Source organism: Artemia sp. Qi Xiang Cuo, chromosome 14, assembly GCF_049724085.1.
Source record: "Artemia sp. Qi Xiang Cuo chromosome 14, ASM4972408v1, whole genome shotgun sequence".
NCBI lineage: Eukaryota > Metazoa > Arthropoda > Branchiopoda > Anostraca > Artemiidae > Artemia > Artemia sp. Qi Xiang Cuo.
The window spans coordinates 23,838,364-23,859,822 of record NC_142807.1 but is presented as its reverse complement, the minus strand read 5'-3'; the positions used below and the strand labels follow the sequence as shown (position 1 = coordinate 23,859,822).

Here is a 21,459-nt window from a genome sequence, read left to right as displayed (position 1 = left end):
TCGGGATGATAAAAAATATGTTCTGGTAAGGTTGAAGTAAAAATTTCAGGATGCATTATAAATTTGAGAGCATTATCTATTGTATTTCGGTACTCAATAAAACGTTCCGCAAATTGTTGCTGAATTCGACCGATGTAAACTTTACCGCACGAGCAAGGAATGCTATATACTCCACTTGACAAAGTGCTACGAGTTTTATCTTTCCCAGAATTATAGAAAGCTTCTCAATGACTGATTTGAAGCATGTTACAATATTATGTTTCTCTGAAATATGTTTAAGTTTCTCACCAAGAACTGGTATATAAGGTAAAGAAACACAATTATTTGAAATTGCAGGGTCCAGAAGTTGAAACACTTAGTTTTATTGGTTTTTTTTCAAGGTTTCTTCGTATTTTTTTATTCTTTCATTTATAAATTTAATAGAATACCCGTTGCAAAATAAAATGTCTCTCAAATACAATAATTCACTATCAATATACTCTGGGAGCAGATTTGGCTATTAATAGGGATACTGGTAATTTGAATTTTGATTCTATTTACGATATTATTTTAAAAAATGAACCTATATTCAAAACCAAAGTCTTGTAAAATCTCCAAGGGATAAAAAAAAACAATTGACAGCATAAAACGGTAACTGTGGGATTATTTCGCAACGAAATAATTAAGTCCAGTTTACATTTTAAATTTAACAATCTAGTTACTTTTGTGGTTTTACAGACGTAGATGGTAATTGTATATGTGAGTATTAATTATATATATATATATATATATATATATATATATATATATATATATATATATATATATATATATATATATATATATATATATATATATATATATATATATATATATATATATATATATATATATATATATATATATATTATGTTTAAGCGGTAACTACTTGGCGAAAAAAAAAAAAAAAAAAAAAATAAAACTGTCGTCCTAATCCAGCAATTGAGACAAATGTGCACTTGAACGAGGATTTCACCTTACCCAACTATCCAGCTAAATATGACCAAATAGTATGCCCGAACCATCAACCCAATAGAAATGTCAAAATCCATGCAAAGTCGTCATCAATAAATGTAAGTTGTTGTAAATTTACAAGCAAAAGCACCTTAAATCTAGCGAAATATTTCCAAGTAGAACCTTCCATTTAGGGCTCATCAGAAGAAATACCACCTGCCTTAACGAGTTTCGAGGCTTTACTTTCTTTACCTGGCACAGTGGAGCCTCTACCATAAGATCTATATGGTATCCCTATGTCAGGTAAAACTTGTGAAATACATGCATACTAGTCAAGCTATTAAAAATTACATACAAAAGTGTTTCAATGTTTCCTTAGTAAAATCCCAGAGGCCAGTGAGCAGAGACCATTCTGGAACAAATGAAGACTGTTCGAGATGTGTCGTTTATTGGTATCTGGAACCAATTAAAAATTTAAAGATCCTCAAGCATGTTTGAAAACCATCTACAAATTCAAAATTCAAAAAAAAAAAAAAAAAGCGAAAGAGAAATTATATTAAAATATCATTAAGTATTTCTTTACAATTTTTTGTATATTTACTTAAAAGTTCATGATACATAAAACTAAATTTTTTGAATTGCCAACTAATTTTTTTGGCAGAAAAACCTCCTGAGATCAGTTTTTCTGTCAGCTTTTTACATCAATTTTTAAAATATTTGTAATTACTGCATATTTGTGTATACCTAAATAATTGGGAATAATAAGCTGAATAAGTGATATTTGAATGTATGTTACTTTCGAGGAATGTGAAATTAATTACTTCAAAATTAAAATCATCCGTTTTATTATATATTTTAAAAACTAATTTATTATTACTTGAAATATTAATATTTAAATCTAAGAAATGGTGGGAGTGTCCCATCCCATAGCTAGGCTCAAGAATTAACTCTTCTGGATAAATATTTTTTTGAAATCTCAATAAACTCTGCACAATTTATTACTAAGAGATTGTCCATATATCTTGTATTATTTGAAAGGTTATGTTTTACATTGCTTGGGCTATTTTTATTTATCATATATTCGTATTCTAATTGACTTAAAAACAGGTCCGCTATGAATGGACTCGCATTCCCACCCATAGTAATACCTACAGTTTGTTTATATAAATTCCCATTAAATTTTATAAAACAGTTCGTGGTAACGAACTGTAAGTAAGGAGCGACCCGGCTGAATGGTAACCGAAACTCTAGAAAACGGGTTTTTGATACCAATAGATATATCAAAAGAATCAGATTTTAATGCTGATTTCAAATATATAACTTTCATCAAGTTTAAAGCTACCCATCAAAAGTTACGCGCATGAGAAAATTTGGCTGATTTTCAAAAAAAGAGGGAAAGACCCTCTAAAAGTTATAGAACCTTAATGAAAATCACACCATCATATTCAGCGTATCAGAAAATCGTACTGTATAGGTTTTAAGATCCTATCTGCAAAAATGTGGAATTTTACATTTTTTGCCAGGAGAAAGATCACGGATGCGTGTTTATTTGGGATTTTTTTCCCATGGGTGATTGTATCGAACCAGTGGTCCTAGAATATCGTGAGAGGGCTCATTGGAACGGAAATTAAAAGTTCTAGTTCCCTTTTTAGGTGACCAAAAAAACATGGAGGGCAACTAGGCCCCCTCCCACGCTTATTTTTTTCCCAAAATCACCAGATCAAAATTTTGAGATAGCCATTTTGTTCAGCATGGTCGAAAATATGATAAATATGTCTTTTAGGATGACTTAAGCCCCCGAAGTACCCAGAGGGAGGGCTAAAAGTTATGAAATTTACCGAATGTTAACATATAGTATTCGTTATTCGGAAGTATACAGAAGTTTTCAGGAGGTTTTTTTTCTGGTAGTGGGAGGGAAGGGTGGGTCGGGGGTTATGTTGGAGGATCTGTCCATGAAGGAAGTTTTCATGGGGGAAGGGAAATTGCCATGAAGGGGGCGCCGGACTTGCCAGCATTATTTATTGGTTATTGGGAAGTATACAACCATTTTCTGGAAGGATTTTTCTGGAGGGGGGGGCTAGAGGAGGGGGTTACTCTGGAGAATATTTCCGTAGAGGATGTTCCTTTGGGGTAAGGGACATTTTTATGAAGGGGGCGCCGGATTTCCAAGCATTATTTAAAAAACGATCAGAAATTAAATAAAAAAAAACGAGTTTTTTCAACTGAAATGTAAGAAGGACTATTAGAACTTAAAACGAACAGAAATTATAACGTATGTGAGGGGGTTCTTCCCCAAGTCAATACCTCGCTCTTTACGCTACAGTTTGTTTTAGTGCTTTCAAAAGAGCTATCTATTCTAATTAAACGGCCTTTGTGATTCAGGGGTTTGTGAATTAATTTTATTTTTATTTTTAAATCAATGTGCGTGTTTTTTACCACGGGGAGAACCCCCTCATATACGTAATAACACATACGTAATAAAAAAAACAATAAAAAAACAAGCGATACGGCTCAATAGTAATCGAAACTTTGAAAAACGGAATTTTGATGTCAATAAATGTATCAAAAGAATGTGTTTATAATGCTGATTTTAAATATATAAATTTTATTAAGTTTAGTATTACTCATCAAAGGCTACGAGCCTGAGAAAATTCACCCGATTTTTTAAAGAGGGAGGAAACATCCCCTACAAGTGAAAGAATTTTAATGAAAATCACACCGTCAGACTCAGCGTATGAGAAAACCCTATTACAGAGGTTTCAAGCTCATATCTGCAAAAATCTGCAACTTCGTTTTTTTTACCAGAAGAAAAACATACGAATATAGAAGTTAGTTACGTAACTTAATTTGTAAAGACATCCATTTAGCAAAAGAAAAGTAAAATTTTTATGCAAATAAAAGCTGCATTAACTAAAAAACGATCAGAAATTAAATAAAAAAAAACAAGTTTTTTAAACTGAAAGTAAGGAGCGACATTATAACTTAAAACCAACAGAAATTATTCCGTATATGAAAGGGGTTGTCCCCTCCTCAACGCCTCACTCTTTACGCTAAAGTTTTACTCTTTATCACAAAATTATTTTTTAAAACAAAAAAAAAATTTATACTAAATAGCGAGGCGTTGAGGAGGGGAAAGCCCCTTTAATATAAGGAATAATTTCTGTTCGTTTTAATTTTTAATGTCGCTCCTTACTTTCAGTTTAAAAAACTTGTTTTTTTTTATTTATTTACCATTAAAAACGAAAAAATCTTTCATCCTGGTCCATCTTGAATCCTTTCTCCCAAATTCAGTCGTGCTGGCTTCTAATTTATTTTTAGTAGCCTGAGTATTTTTTAGTTATCATTATGCTACTAATAATTTTTATCGAATAAAAATACATTTTTATTATCAACGTACTATCAGATTTTGGCTTATTAAGTACCCAGTAATCACTTCTTTTCATAGTGTCTCAGTATATTTTTTTTATGAGCTTCGCAGGGGGGATTTTTTTTATGAGAGTAAGTTGTTTTTTTATAAGATTTTTTTGTATGTATGTCCAGAGTCTAGTTTTCCAGGAGCATGCTTTCTGGGGCGAGTTTTAAAAGGGGCCAGTTTCTCGTGGGAGTGAGCTTTTCCAAGTTTTCTAATATAAGTTGTTTGGTGGTAAATTATCCAGGAGTAAGTTTTCCCGGGGTAAGTTTCCATATAACTAAAAAAGCCATTGAAATATTTTAGCTTGTATGTTCAGTAATGTTTGCTTACTCAAGAATATTCATCTAATCACATTATTGTCAAAAGTTACTTATTAATTACCCAGTGGCCATTTTTCTTACTATTATTTTTAAACTGAATGGCAAAAGCTGAAATACACTGTTCGGTCCCTTTTTTGTGCTGGCGAATAATAGTATGACTAGAATTTATATGTCTTATGGAACTGAATTTATAGAATTGATAGTTATGACTAGAATGTATAGAATTACTAGAATTTATTCAGTTTCTATTAAACTATAGCTATGACACTGTTAGGCCCCTTTTCTGTGCTGTTGCATTATAGTATTCAACGATGGGTTCTAAAAATAGTTCAGTTGAAACTGAATAAATCTCTAGTGAAGCCTGTTTCTTTCAGAAAAGCTGATGGATGAAATTCTTCGAGCTAAACGTTTGACACCCATTCCAGCACTACCAGAGCTATGCAAGCAAAAACTGACAGATTCTTGCTCGTGGCCCCAGTGCAATAAATCATGTCCAAAGTTACAAAATCCCTTTAGCGGTGAGTTAATTTTTAAATTAAATTAATTTAAGTTAATTAAATTTACGTCTGTTAAGTTGTTAGGAGTTCAATCAATTCAAACAAGCTCTCCAAGAATTTGCTGCAGTAATTCAAAAAGTAAATTAAAGCATTAAATATGTTCCACCTTCTTGACTGTAATTAACAGGTCGAATTTTACTGTTGTAAAAGAGATTTTTGAGTCATCAATGTTATTAAATAAAATGTTACCCGTTTTCTAACTATTTTCATAAGTAATTAAACGGGATGTAAGGCATTTTGGAACAAAAAAAAATTCTAAGCATCACGAGAACAAATAAGATAAGGGAAGTTTGGATTGAATCAATCAACAAAGCATGTTGGGTTGAATATAGGCAACAAATCTTTTATTGAAAATAGTCATATAACCCATGTTGAATTGCTACAGTTTAAATATATTGGTTAATTTTAATATAAATAATATAAATATGTATAAATGGCATAAATAAAGAAAAAGGTAATATAATGATATGTTATGATTGGAAAAAAAGTAAATGTTATTGTTTACACTCAAATAATAACAGACAAAAGCAGTGAAATATTTTTACACCACCTGATTTGAGCTTCATAATAAAAAACAGCTATGTATTATATCTTGTTTCTGAAGTTTTTTGGCTCTTTTTTTTATTTATTTATTTATTATTTTTTTTTAAACACAGCTATGTATCTTGTTTCTGAAGTTCACAGTGTTTCTGAAGTTTCACAGTAACCTCTTTGCTTTACGAAAATAATTGATTTGACAAAGCATTTCGTTTGAATTTTTATCTCATTGTGTGTAAACGATTTTAACTAATTTATGTAGCTTTTGTCAAACAATGAGTATTTTTCCGACTTACAATTTTTGATAGATTGGCTGCAAAATTCAAATACTTCAAAAATAAAAAAACTGAAAATCTATCATTTAAGCAGTGACTATGGATTAATTTTGTGTCTTAAAATTTTTCGGCCATTCAGAACTAATTTTGAAACTTGAAATGCTGTCATAAATCTCTGTATATATTTGAAGATCTTGTTCCTAAATTTACCACAAAACATGTTAATAGCTTTTAAAATTAATAAAATAATTAGTAGCTTATTAATAAATTAATAGCTTTTAATATGTATATTAAGTCACCAGAAAGAAATTACCATCAAATTACTCTATTTTACGTCTCTAAAAAGCTTTAGACGCTTCAATATTCAACAATTGTAAATGGAATACCTATATAACCCATATAAAATAAAATACCAGAAGAACAAAAATTCTGATGAGGATAGGCTGGACATAAAAGACCAGTGTCACTATTTGCTTGTTGTTTAAACCTTTCCTACGTGGCCTCACAGTAACCTCCGGGTTCACTAGGGTGGAAATCTAATTGGTAATTTTTATCATTCTCAAGTTCTCCACTGAACGTATATAGGTTAGCCTACCTGGATTTTTTTTCAGATTGTTTTCTGATTTGTGCCTCCATTTTTTGTTATTGATTCATTTTATAAAAGTTAGAAAAGGAAAACGCCTCGCTCTTTACGCTAAAGTTTTCTATTGTTAAAAAAAATAGAGGCCTGAGAAAGTCAAACTTTAGCGTAAAGAGCGAGGCATTGAGGAGGCGATAGCCCCTTTCATATACGGAATAATTTCTGTTCGTTTTAAGTTTTAAGGTTGTTCCTTACTTTCGGTTAAAAAAACTTGTTTTTTGATTTAATAAATGTATTAAATAGAACAAATTCCAATAAATCACATACCATATCCAAGCTATAACATCTTGAATTAATACAACTTCTAAAGAAATTCGTCCATCGGGCTTTTTTATTAAAAGTATCAATTTTGTAAAATCTTAATTTAGACAAAAGAAAAGATTCCTTTATCACCAATTTAAATATTTCGGATGCTAAATTAAGCGACATATTTCTATGCATAGTAGTAAAATCAAATGACTTGTCTCATTTATCTCATATATTTACCAAACAATTTATCATTTGTAACGAGTTATTAACACTCCAATATGGGTTAAAGTTAGAAAATTTTTTAATTCCGGAGCAATATGCTTTAAATTTATTTCTAATTTCTCCTAAAATTAAAGATAGGTCAGTAGCCACAATTCTGGTTGGAACCCTTGCTGCCCCAGCAATAAAACGTGGTTTTGGTGGATATTTATGAAATTTTATCGTCCAATATAAGAAAGGAAACTTTTTATCATTATCATTTATTTTAATATTGAATTTTTTCAAAATTCTTTCTTATATATTCTCAATTAAACTATTCTCCTCTATATGGGCCTTTTTGCATGTATTTGTTGTTTGTAACTCTTTTGATAAAATATCACAATAGAGTTGCTGACAAATTATGGCAAAATTATTGCTAGCTTTATCAACTGGTACAATTATAAATTCATTCTGTATATTAGCAATTGCTTGTTTCATATTGGCATTATAAAATATTGAATTTGTCACAGAATCTGTTGGATTAATTCTATACATGCTATTTCTTACACTAGTCAAAATCAAATTTATCCAATTCTGAAATCTGTGTCTATTAATTTTCTCTTTTTTGCACCATTTATTAATGAATAAATTTAAATTATTCTTTAATCTTCTAAGAATATCTGATGGCCTTATGCTGTAAGAGAGACGGAACTTAGCACCCATTTTCATTATATTTTTAAGATCCCAATGCTTTATAATGGACAAATCCCCCGTTACAACAAGCTCTTACGTTTTATCTACATACGGTAAAAATTGTTTGCAAATACAAAGCTTTTTCAAATTACTCTCCCTGTCAAGTTTTTTATGTATGGAATTATAGTTAAAAATAATTTGACCAATTGTTTTTGAAAATTTTTATGTCAAAATTGGACTATCATTATACACCATATTATATGTAAGGGCATTCTTCACTCTTCGCTGGTTTAAGGTTCTTGGTAAATTAATATCTTCTCTTTGTTTAGAACTAAAATTAAAAGACAAATATAATCTATTATCCTTATTAACAATCTTATCAGATTTTTTATATTTTGAAATAGATTTTTATTTATATAAACTGCAAACTGCATCATTAATTAATTTAGTTTTCGAGTTACATGTTGTATTATTTCTTTTCAATCCAGAATACTTTCATTAAATCATTCCTTGATAACTTATTTAAAGATTTTATTAAACTAGTCATTCCATTAGTCTCAAATATGTGACCTAAATCGATTAAAAATGCATTTAAATCTAAATAATCCTTTTTATTATTTTTTCTTTGTCCTCTTGATCGGTTTTTATGTTTAGTGGGGCAATTAAAAGAAGGGTGCTCAGTTAACCCATTAATACAGTTAGCAACTACATTCGACATGTCTCCGTATTTCGCAACTCGATCATTTAGCCCAAAAGGATACGCGGTACCCAGAGCATTGATCCAATACTCTTCTCGTCTGCGTAATTTATTATTTTTTTCATCTTTAGTAAAGTTTTCTAGGTCCAGATTTTCTAAAATTGTAATAGTTAGATTAAATACTGAGCAATTACCATTATTGCAATGTTGAACGAGATAATTGTTAGTTTTTTCCTTGGTAATTATAGTTTTCTGTCCCAAAAGTCTCATATATATGTTGTTAATTGTTTCCCCCACATATTGTAATTCAAAATTTTTAATTTATATTAAATATATATTATTATTTGTTTTAAATTTTTCCTGTAATTTTCATAAAATTTAAAAATTTTTTTTATATAATTTGATTTGAAAATATTTTGGTGGTTTTGTGTTATATTTGAAAATAAAAAAACGACCATTACACTTACTAATGTTCGGCAGACCCCTTTGAATATTATCATTACCATTATTATTCAGTATAAAATCAGAAATCAAATAAAGCCAAAACGACAAACAATAAAAAAAGTCCAAAACATCTCCAAAAGCCAAGCCAAAAGTCCACAAGTAATAAGGTTACTCTAACTAATCATACAAAAAAAAAAAAAAAAAAAAAAAAAAACAAAAAAAACACTACCTTAAATAGAGCGTCTGCTTAATACTACCATTTTAAACAAAGTAATAAATTGGGCAAATAATCATCAATTTCAGGTAAAACCTGGACCAGGTTTAAGGTCCATCGGGGAGGAATTTTTGATGCTTCTTCCACCAGCACTAGATCCGACCTGGATTCATATTATGTTTAAGCGGTAATTATTTGGCGAAAAAAAAAAAAAAAAAAAAAAAAAAAAACTGTCGTCGTAATCCAGCAATTGAGACAAATGTGCACTTGAACGAGGCTTTCACCTTACCCATCTATCCAACTACCTAGGACCAAACAGTATACCCGAACCATCAACCAAATAGAAATGTCCAAATCCATGCAAAGTCGTCATCAATAAATGTAAGTCGTTGTAAATTTACATGCAAAAGCACCTTAAATCTAGCAAAATATTTCCAAGTAGAACCTTCCATTTAGGGCTCATCAGAAGAAATACCACCTGCCTTAACGGGTTTCGAGGCTTTTTTTTCTCTACGCCGAAGACGCCATGTTGTATACGGGCGAAATATTCGTGTCACTGTTGTTCTCTTCTTTTCTTTCCTACTGGCCATAGACCCGTTTCCAGACTTATGACGTCAGTTGTTTCCACATTTATTACTTTGTTTTGTTTCCTGTCGTCAGCACTGTTAACTGGGTTTTCTCAGAAAACATTTTTTGAATGTAAGGATACTGTCGGTACCCATCATAAAGCCACCGTGCTATCTGTATTACTTTAATGATTTTCCCGCGCTCTTAAATTAGCAATCGGCATACCCTATTTTAGATAGCTTAAGTTTTTCTGGCTTCCAAGATAAGCAAGCTAATGCCCCGACTTCAAATCCATAGAGGCCCGACCCAGATACCGAAGTACAAACTTTATTTTTACCTGCAGAAATAAAGTAAAAAAAAAACAATTCAAGTTAAAACGAGCATCAATCACTATCAATAAATAAATGAGACCCAAGACGAACAGAAATAAAATAAATAAACAGGTCAAACTTAAAACGAATAGAAACTATAACAAACAATTGCTAAAAAACAAAATAAATTTGAAAAATTTCCTCTTTTGCAACCTCAATAAGTCTAAAATTGGTGAGACGTTCAGAAATGAATATCAATGTGCATTGGTATTGTACAGTCTACATTCATCAATCCACATTCTCGATCTGCATTCATCGTTTTTTTTTCAATAGTATAATTAGTATGGCAATTTTTTTTTTTTTTTTGTTATGACAAATATTTTTGAGGGATTAACAACTACAGTATTCAATTATTAACAAAGGAACAAAACTGAAGTGGTGCTTTCAGTAGGTAAAGACAACCAAAAATGAATGCGACGCTTAATGTCACTCAGCCTGCTTTAATTCTAACTGTAGTTATCATTGACATCAAAGTTGATGTGTATTTTGCAGCCAAAATTTCACTACGATACTGATATTTGTGAGGGTTTTGCCAGTCATATGGTCAAATCAGATTAATGATATTTGAGAAGAAACCGAATATTATTATTCAAAATGCTTCTGAATAGGTAGCTTATACTTACCATTTGTGAGAAAGCTGTCGCAGACACTTGTTCTTTGTACAACTTAGCGGTTAGAGAGTTATGAATTGTAAGAATAGGTATTTCGTGAGTTGACCAATGAAGTATATGGATTTCTTTGCTGGTAGAAAAGGAGGGTAAGTGGATCCACGATTTATCAATTGCAGGGTTAGACTTTAAACAATCGAAGAGAAAAACATTTCCCATGTGGGTTCCAACTGCTAGTTTTCCTGAAAAAGAAACAATGAAGGTTGCATTTCAATTAAATATGTCCTTCAGCAGGGCCGTTCAAAGGGGGGAACAGCCAGGGCAGCTGCCCTGGGAGCAGTGGCTTGGGGGAGTGCTGCTGGGGGGATGCTCACTTTGATCAAATTTTTCACTTTGATTCGACATTTTTGCTTATATTTGAGTCTGGAGGGGACACTACAATTAATTTTACCATGGGTACCACCAGCCCTAGGAACGGCTCTGTCCTTCAGCATTGTAAATAGAGATTCCTTTTAGGATAATTTATTGTTTTTATTTTTATTTCACAAATTTACGATACTTTAGGAGTGAGCTTCCATGGTCATACAATTCAAAATCCAGACTTAAACTTTGACAGGCATAGCACCAGAAGAAGAAAATGGTTTGGCATATCCTTCAATTTAACCCTGAGGCAGTGTATGTTAGTAAACCAAAACCCAAAAAATAGTTTTGTCTAAATTCCTAATATAAATAGCTTATTCACCCGCTCTATTTGAGACAGCAAGAACCATATACTCTTTGCTAAGACTAAATGACATGGTGCAGCAACTGTGATGCAAGGGCCACAGTTGTGCAAAAGGACAGAAAATACTTCCTATTTAATTTGAATTAGATTCTTTAATGGTGGAACGAAAGTCTCAACTGGCAAATCCCACCAAATACTAATAGGGATCCAATGAGCTATTCTAAAGGATGTGAATGGCAAATAAGTAACTGTAAATCTATCATAGAAGTCTGGTCCAATACGGACACTTGAGATCAAAACCGTAGCAGGTCACAAGGTCTTGTTTACTACGTTCCACCACATCATCTAGCAGCAAGGTTGATGATGCTGGATTTTCATACCTTTGCCTTGTCCCTACCAGAGTGGCTGGATCAGTCTCCATACCATAAAAGTGTCTTACTTACGGCAACTACGTGTAACCCTAGGTTTTGCCTCCCACCACATTTGGTTCAAATCTAAAAATCCTTTCTCGTAAAACTGGATAGCAGATGAATCTAGTGGCTTCCTTATTCTTCCACTGAAGAGCTTGAATTCGTCCTCGACTCTAAAACCAAGTAACTAAGTCATTAACAACCGCTTAATATTCAGTAGCTACTTTCAATCGATTGCTTATAACTAAAATTTAAAGGCTGCTTAACACCTCCTCCGGATGTCTGGCTGGTCTGTGGCCCTGGAAAAGCTGAAATAGGACATCGACTGTTACGTCTGATCACTTTTGTTTGAAATTGAACGAATTCTTCTGGTAGATATACAGATGACAAGAATCTCGCCGATGTCAAATCATTTTTGAACCACAGACAGGCACAACTTGGAAATCATCACTTACTTTCTACCAAGTTTTGCTAAAAAACCTTATTCAAATCATTCTGTTTGATTTCAGGATTACGAGAATTTACCCTCCCTCCACAGAGGTTGGATTAAGTCTGGATCCTGACCAATTGTATTTGTGATCTATTTTATCTTTTTTCTAGATGTTTTGATGACAATAACCTAGGAGCAGAACCTTCATCAATCCCCTACACAGGTTGAAATGAGTCTTGTTCCGAAAATACAAAACTAGCACATTTACTTCTCGCTATGTTTACTAAAGATTAAACAACTCTTCCTGGCTCAAGTTATGATTAGAAAACTTCTGAGGCCTCCTCTCCCCAGAGAGGGCAGAATATAAACACATAAGCCTAAAGTTACATATCAGAGCTAAAAAAGTTACATAAAGTTACAGATCAGAGCACACATTTTAATTCTGAACAAGTTTGATTTTGATCAGATAGCACCTTCTGCTAGATGTCTTGATGATTAGAATTCAGGGATCCGTCCATTTCCACTACCCTAAAAATACACATTGAGTCCAGAATCACAAAAAGAATAACAAAGACTCCGGCTGTTTTTTTATCACAAAGTTAAGTTGATATTGAGCAGTTCTTCTTCTAAATGTCCCGACGGCAAGCCTTTACGCAGCAAGTTCCAAACAGGCAGTTCCAAGTTCCTTTAAGGCAAGTTCCAAACAGGATAGATTTTTTCGAATTATATGGGGTTTTGTTAAATGTCTTCCGAGCAGAGGTTGGGCCAGGCATTGACTCCAAAAAGTGAGAATGAGCAATTTCATCTTACTTTCCACCAGATTTAGTTGACATTGCTCCCATATAGACATTAAGGGGCAGGAAAAAAAAAACCAAATGAAGTTTCTTTGCTCCATAATTGATAAGAGTTTCAATAGGAGCCCTAATATAGAACATACTATAAAGCATCTGGCAACCCCGCTGTGGCTGTTACAAATTTAGACTCTGGTTTATAGCCCAAATTTATTAAACAAAGATTTTTTTCCCCTAGTTTTTCTGGTTATTATTAATTTTTGTTGACCTTAAGTGTAACATCAAGAGGTTTACCTTAGTGGTTTGTCCCATATATTTGGACTCTTTGGCTTCGAGGCCTTGATTTTTATCTCCCCGGGTTTTCAGTTCATTGTTTCCACTTCTCAATTTAACAGTAGGCTTTTCTTCTTCCTCTTTTTTGGATTAATATTAAAGAGCTTTCGCATAATTCCATCATCGGAAACAAATTCCGGGCCATGCGCTGTGTTGCTACAACTAAGTTTGATCTTTGGGTCCCGTATTACCAAGCTGAGGTCAAACCCACTGCGCCACTACAGGACCCAAATTATACGGAAATCGATCATTTAAAAATTGGTGAGATACTTCTTTGCGGCACGCGGGATTGAACTAGGAAACCGTCAAGTATATTATTTTCTATCTTGATAGTTAATGCTGCGTTTAACATCTTTACTGTGCCATCTATCTTTTTGTCAAGGCTTTGCATTGTTTGCAAATTTAGCGCAACGCTAACTTCTATCTGGATAGTTGGTGTGGAATTTTATATCTTTACTGTACTATCTATATAATTGTCAAGTGCAGCACCATCTACTGCGTAAAGATGCTTTTGAATTATCTTCCTTAATGCAGAAGGGAGCGGGAGTATACAATAAGAGTCGTATCTGTACCAACGAGACTCCATCTTAAACTGCTGAGGAAAGGTGATCTAAGTGCCCGCACTTCCCAAAAGTTATAAGTGATTTTTGTTTCTTTTCTTTTCTTGACCAAGACGGGCGTTTCGATAATTTTGGTCGGGAATACTGTACAGAACTATGTGCTAAGATCAATGTTCGATTGTGGACCGAAAGACGAAATAGTTAAGACGTGCACCGATTACTTTAGAAGAGAATCGATCAAGGAGGCTAAATCCTTATCAACTCTTATGTTTATCCAAACGTCCGTCCCTCCATGAAATCAAATGAAATTTATAATGGTCTCGATATGATGAAATGTTTAAGAGAATATGATCTTAAGAAAATACAGAGCTACCGAATTTTGTCAATTGCCAAGCCCCAGGAGGTCCCCTGTTGCAGAAGCCAAATTAGCACATTGGTTTCCGGAAATATCAATGAGCTGAATATGAAATAAGATTTATTCATTCCCCAAGGACTCTACTACGAACAACAAAAGCATCGACAAGTGCCACCTTTGCTGTCGTTCTTAAAAAATCGGATAATCCACTTTATTCGGCTGCTGGGTGAAAAGATTTATGGACAATTTATGTAATTAATTAAAAAAAAAATATTTTAAAAGAAAAGGTAAAGAGCTCCATTAAGGCAAAAATGAGCAAAAATGGAATCAAATAATCTACTAAGCGCAAAACTATCACAAATCAGTATTGATAGATAAATGAAACCCAGAACTGACAGAAATTACAATAAATAACCGAGTCAAACTCAAAACGAGCAGAAATCAACATGAATAGGACTCAAAATCCCTATGCCTTCCAAAGGCAAGAACATAATTTGCACTTTACTGAAAAAAAAATACAAATGAATGTACAGTGTCAGTTTTATGTACATACGCTGATATTTATTCCTTAAAAATTTAATAATATTTGATTTATAAAATTCATAAAAATGAATCCATTTAATTTTTTTTTCAGTAAAGTCCAAATTAGGTTCTGGCCTTGGTTGAGCCCTACTCATGTTAATTACTGCTCATTTTGAGTTTGACTCGGTTATTTATTGTAATTTCTGTTCGTTTTGGGTTTCATTTATTTATCGATGCTGATTTGTGGTAGTTTTACGCTTGGTAAGTTTTTCTTTAAGAATTTATAGTTTGACCTGCTATTTGTATTCTGGAGAAATTTTTTCGACAATTTTTAACAACATGAATTCGTTTATAATAGTAGGGTTTAATTTAGTTTTATGCCTCCTCTAGTTGACCTGGAAAATAAAACTTAACACCATTCGGAAGAAAAAACTCTATCTATACTCTTTGACAACTTGGATGTACTTAGTCTTTTGATTTAGTTAAATTTTAAGAGCACAAGTGATAATAGAAGTAACCCCGAAAGTTTGAAAATAATGCCCTAAGTTGTTCTTGAGATATTGCTGAGATGTCTTCTTGACAACCAGCATACACACAGCGTGTTTTGATTTAATCTTAAGGCAACGTTTAGTTTTTAAACAAACGGGCAAATTACATAACTGTGGGGGGTTGAACTACGCAATTGGCAAAGAGATTCAGTTAAAAGATCGTTCAGCTATGCAAAACAAAATAGCTATCTTAAAATTTTTATTAGAAGTGTTTTGAAAATTATGATCTAAAGAGGAAAGCTGATTGCCCTCTAATCCCTTTTTACTCTTAAAAGGGCACTAGAACTTTGAATTTCCAACCAAATTAGCTCCTTTACATATTAAAGATATTACTTGATATGATAGAGCAGCGCTGCCTATTATATTGATTATATGCTCTTTTAATACTTGCATGCGTATAGTTTTTTCGTTTAATTGAAACTCCCCTTAAACGTTTGAACTTTATGTCCTTAGTTTAGTTAGTTACAGTAACCGTAAAAGTAGTATTAAAAGCGTACACATAGTGTCTTCTGGCTAGTTCAAAATTTGTCACAGATTAACGTGAAAAGTACAACTTATGAATTTAAGCTGTTCTTATGATCTTGCTTAGTCACCCTTTTGACAATCTACATGATCATAGTTGGTTTCAATTTAGTTCATTATCCGCCTAAGCATTCTTTGAAAGCTTCACCTTAATACCCCTAGCTTGTGTATTAGCAATAGCTGTAGTAGCAGTAGTAGCTTTAGTAGCAGTATGCACAAATAACCTTTTTTTTTTTTTCAACATCACATTCAACAAACAACATTGAAATTGTCTTCAACATTGAAATTTTCAACTTAATACCATCAAAAGGTCCTGCAGCATTGCTGATACGTTCTCTTGACATCCTGTGTGGGCATAGTGTATATCGATTTATTTCAATACAGTTTCCATATTGTCAAAAATTTTCGCCCTAATACTCTTAAGTTTATTAGCAGTAGTAATAGCACCAGTAGTTATAGTAGTAGCAGCAGTAACAGGAGGATTAGAGTTAATAGTAGTTTTAGCCTTAGTATTAGCCTTAGTAGCTTTAGTAATAGTAGTTTTAGCCTTAGTAGCAGTAGTAGTAGTAGTACTAATAATATAAATAGTAGCAGTAGCACTAGTTGTATGAGTAGAAGTAGCAGTATTATGATGCAAATATTGTCTTTTGGTTAGTTCAACATCCCCCTCAACAAGCTTTGTAAGTTTTAATTTCAAATACGAAACTGTTCCTAAGATATATCTGATATGCTCTTTTGATAACCTGCATAAGGATGGCAGGTTGTCATCCGACAACGGAAATTTTCAGAAATATTCTCTGAAAATTTTATCTTCATACCCTTAGGTATAGTTGTAATAGTAGTCACAACAGTAGTATTACTACTCAACTTAATACAATTAGCCATTGCCATGACATTGTCAACATTCCCTTCTGATAACCTGTATATTCATATACTTCTTGAAATTTTCGGCATAATGTTCTTAACCTTGCAAACAGTTGCGGTAGAAGTAGCAGTTGTAGCAATAGCAATAGTAGTAGTAGAACTTGTAAATATTGCAGTGGTAGTAGTATTAGTGGATGTGTGCACATATCGCCTTTTGGTCAATTGATCTTCCCCTTCCATCATTCCTTGAGAGTTCCAACTTAATACACAAATCAATTCTTAAGATGCGCTATTTTGACAATCTAAATCCACATAGTGTCTTTTGTTAGTTCGACTTTGCCATTAATATTGTCCAAAACTTACTTTCATAGACTTAGCCTCAGTAGCGCTATTATCGCAGTAATTTCTGTGGTAGTAGAAGTAGTTGTAATGTTAGTGTTGTATTAGTAGGAGTAGGAAGAGTAGACGCAGCAGTATTAAAAGCGGTAGTAGCATGTGCATATTGTCTTTTGGTCAGTTGAATATCACTTTCATGATGCCCCGGAATTTTCACCTTTACACAGTAAGCCCTTCTAAAAAAAATTGTTGATGTGCACTTTTAACCCCCTTTTGACACCCCTTTCACCTTAATTGACGTAGTAGTTGGAGTAGTTTAGTAGCAGTAGTAGTATTAGTAAATGTAGCAGTGGTATTAGTGTTAGAAGTGACATGCATATATTACTTTTTTGTCAATTGATCTTCCCTTTAAGTATTTTTTGTAATTTCCAGCTTAATACCCAAATCTATTCTTGAGATACACCCTTTAGACAATGTGCATGCACATAGTGTGTTTTGATTTAGTTCAAATTTTCCCTCAATACTCTGTCAAATTTCTACCTTCATACGTGTAGCCCTAACTGTACTAGTATCATAGTAGTTGTGGTAGTAGTAGGAACAGTAGAAGCAGTAACAGTGTATCATTATTAGTAGTCTCAGCAGTATAGTAGCAGGCAGTATTAATATTGTATAGTAGAGCAGTATTAGTAGAAGGTATATTTTGCCTTTTTGTCAACTGAAAATCCCACTCACGATGCCCCTGAAGTTTCTTCTTGATACGATAAACCGTTCCAAAAAAATTGCTGATACGCCCGTATCAGCAACTTGCATACACACAGTATGTTTAGATTTAGTTCAACCTTCCCCTCAACGTTTCCTCAGAAATTTTTTCAATATCTTCAGCCTTAGCAGCACTCGCTACACAAATAGTGGTTTTAGTGATAGTAGTAATAATAGTTGTGGTAGCAGTAGAAGCAGCAGTAGTTGCAATAGTAGTAGCATATAAAATAATGTAGCCTTTTTGCTCAATTCATCATCTCTCTTACCATTTCCTGAAAGTTCCAAGATAATATACTTAGTAATTCCTGAGTTATACCCTTTTGACAGCCCATATGCATATAACATGTTTTGATTTAGTTCAACTGTCAGTAGAATGGGGGGTGCTACTCGTGACCCTACACCATATATGGGCATAGAGTCATTAGGGAGAACACGTGGTTAATGGGGTCAATGACCTCTTTTTCCAATGTGTCAACAACAACAACATCGACCATGACATTCGCTGAGAGCGTGCACTTACAACAACAACAACATCGACCTTGGAACACCTGTGCTATCGACCTCAATTCCCCTATTGTGAATCAATAATTCCCCTTAGAAACAACAAATTAATTCCCCTTTCTTGACAGATCAATCAACCAATGACATCATCTGTCAGACTTTAAAAATTTTCGCATAGAAACGATTCTCCAGGAATAGATCCAAGTCATTAATGTCTTTGCCTCGGAAACAACTCTTTTGGTCGAACTCCAAAGGATATTAATAGCCAAAGGCCATGGAAACAATTCTCCAAGAAACATCTTAGCGATGAATTGTTATAGCGCGGGAATCAGGTTTCTTATTAATTTGAAATGCATTAGCGCAGAGATGCCAAAAACAAAGGGAACACGCTGAATTACGTTTAGGGATTATTTGGGCGAAACTGTTTTAGACAGGTTATGGAACTATTTCGGCGAAACAGTTAGAGACATTTTAAAAGATGATTTTTGAAGAGATTTTAGAAGAGAATTTAATGGTGAAACTCTGTGGTCGTTATAATACACAAGTTTCATTTGAACAGTGTTGTGAGGTCCTCTAACCCAACCCCAAAGGGTTCCAATCCTCTTACCCCAACCCCGCAGGCCCCCCAAGCTCCCAAAGGGCCAAAGGCGCCCCCCAAGGCCCACCCAGCCCCCCAAAGGCCATCCCCGGGCCCCCCAAAGGCCCATCGAGCTCCCAAAGGACCAACGGGGTCCCAAAGGCCCTCCACCGGTCCTCAAAGGCCCCCAAGCTCCCAAAGGGTTACCGGCGCCCCCAAAGGCCCACCCAGACCCCCAAAGGCCATCCCCGGGCCCCCCAAAGGCCCATCGATCTCCCAAAGGACCAACGGGGTCCCAAAGGCCCTTCACCGGTCCCCAAATGTCCCCCAGGCCCCCAACTGTCCCCACGGACCCCCAAAGGCCCTCCTTGTGCCCCAAAGGCCCTCCTCAGACCCTCAAAGGCCTTCCCCTGGTCCTCAAAGGTCCCCCGGTCTCCCAAAGGGCCAACCGGCCCCCAAGGGTCCCCCAGACCCCCAAAGGCCCTCCCCCGGTCCCCCAAGGTCCCCCGGGCTCCCAAAGGCCCACCCCCGGCCCCCAAAGGCCCACAGGGCTCCCAAAAGACCACCCAATCCTCAAGGGCCCCGGATCCCCAAACGCCCTCCCTGGGCCCCAAAGGGCCTCCCCTGGTCCCCATACATGCACACAAAAACATACACACACACAAAAACTTACACACACACACGAAAACTTACAAACACACACACGAAATCTTACACACACATGCCAAAACTTACACACACACACACACACACAAAAACTTACAAATGCACACGAAAACTTACATGCACATAAAAACTTACATGCACACAAAAACTTACACACACACACACACAAAACTTACACACACACAAAAAATTACACACACACACACACAAAAACTTACACACGACACACAAAAACTTACACACACACACAAAAACACACACTCACAAAAAATAAAACACAAACACACACACACAAAAATTACACACACACACACTAAAACTTACACACACACGAAAAAAATAAAAAAAAAAAAAGATTACACACACACACACACACACAAAATAATAAAAACAAAAACACAAAAAACTAAAACACACAAAAAAATACACACACACACACACAAACATACACAAACACACAAAAAACATACACCCACACACAAAAGATGAGAAACACAAAAACTTACACACACACACACACACACAAAACCTTAGACCCACACGCAAAAACTAACATGCACACAAAAACTTACATGCACACAAAAACTTGCACACACACAAAAACTAACACACACGCACAAAAACTTACACACACACACAAAATCTTACACACACACAAACGCATTAACAATAACACACACATTCAATAACTTAAACACTCACTCAAAAACTGAAACACACACACAAAAACTAACACACACACACACACACAAAACAAACACAACCACACGAAAACATACAAGCAAACAAAAACATACATGCACACAAAAACTTAAACACAAACACACACACAAAAATTACACACACACACACACTAAAAAAAACACACACACACAAAAACTAACACACAAACAAAAACTTACACACGCACACACACACACACACAAAAACTTACACATGAACACAAAAAAAACTCACACACACACGCACAAAAACTTGCACACACACACACAGACAAAACTTACACACACACACACACACGAAAACTTACACACACACGCCAAAACTAACACACACAAAAACTTACACACACACACACACACACACAAAAACTTACACATGCACACGAAAACTTACAAGCACACAAGAACTTACATGCACACCAAAACTTACACACACACAAACACACACAAAAATAAAAAACAAAAACACACGAAAAATAACACACACAATCAAAAACTTACACACGCACACAACTTACACATGAACACAAAAATAACTCACACACACACGCACAAAAACAAACACACACACACACACACACAAAACTAACACACACACACACGAATACTTACACACACACGCCAAAACTTACAATCACACAAAAACTTACACATGCACACGAAAACTTACACACACACACAAGAAAAATAACACACACACTCAAAAACTTACACACACACAAACACACACACACTTACACACACACACACACACACAAAAACTTACACATGAACACGAAAACTTACATTAACACAAAAACTTAAATGCACACAAAAACTTACACACACACACACACACACAAAACTTACACACACACACACACACACACTAAAACTCACACACACACCCCAAAACTTACACACACGCAAAAACTTACACAAACAAACACACATACACACAAACTTACACATTAACACAAAAAAACTCACACACACACTCACAAAAACTTACACACACACACACACACACACACACACACAACTTACACACACACACACGCACAAACTTACACACACACGCACACAAACTTACATGCACACAAAAA

At 34.3% G+C, this 21,459-nt stretch overlaps 1 protein-coding gene across 1 annotated transcript in view; it reads right to left on the bottom strand.

Annotated features, from left to right (window-relative positions):
* LOC148944286 (intraflagellar transport protein 140 homolog) overlaps positions 1–21,459 on the bottom strand; it is a 254,533-nt gene that overhangs the window by 105,046 nt on the left and 128,028 nt on the right. Inside the window, exon 7 of the mRNA XM_089099895.1 lies at positions 10,770–10,996. Coding sequence (XP_088956021.1) covers positions 10,770–10,996 — 227 coding nt within the window. The remainder of the gene's footprint in view (positions 1–10,769; positions 10,997–21,459) is intronic.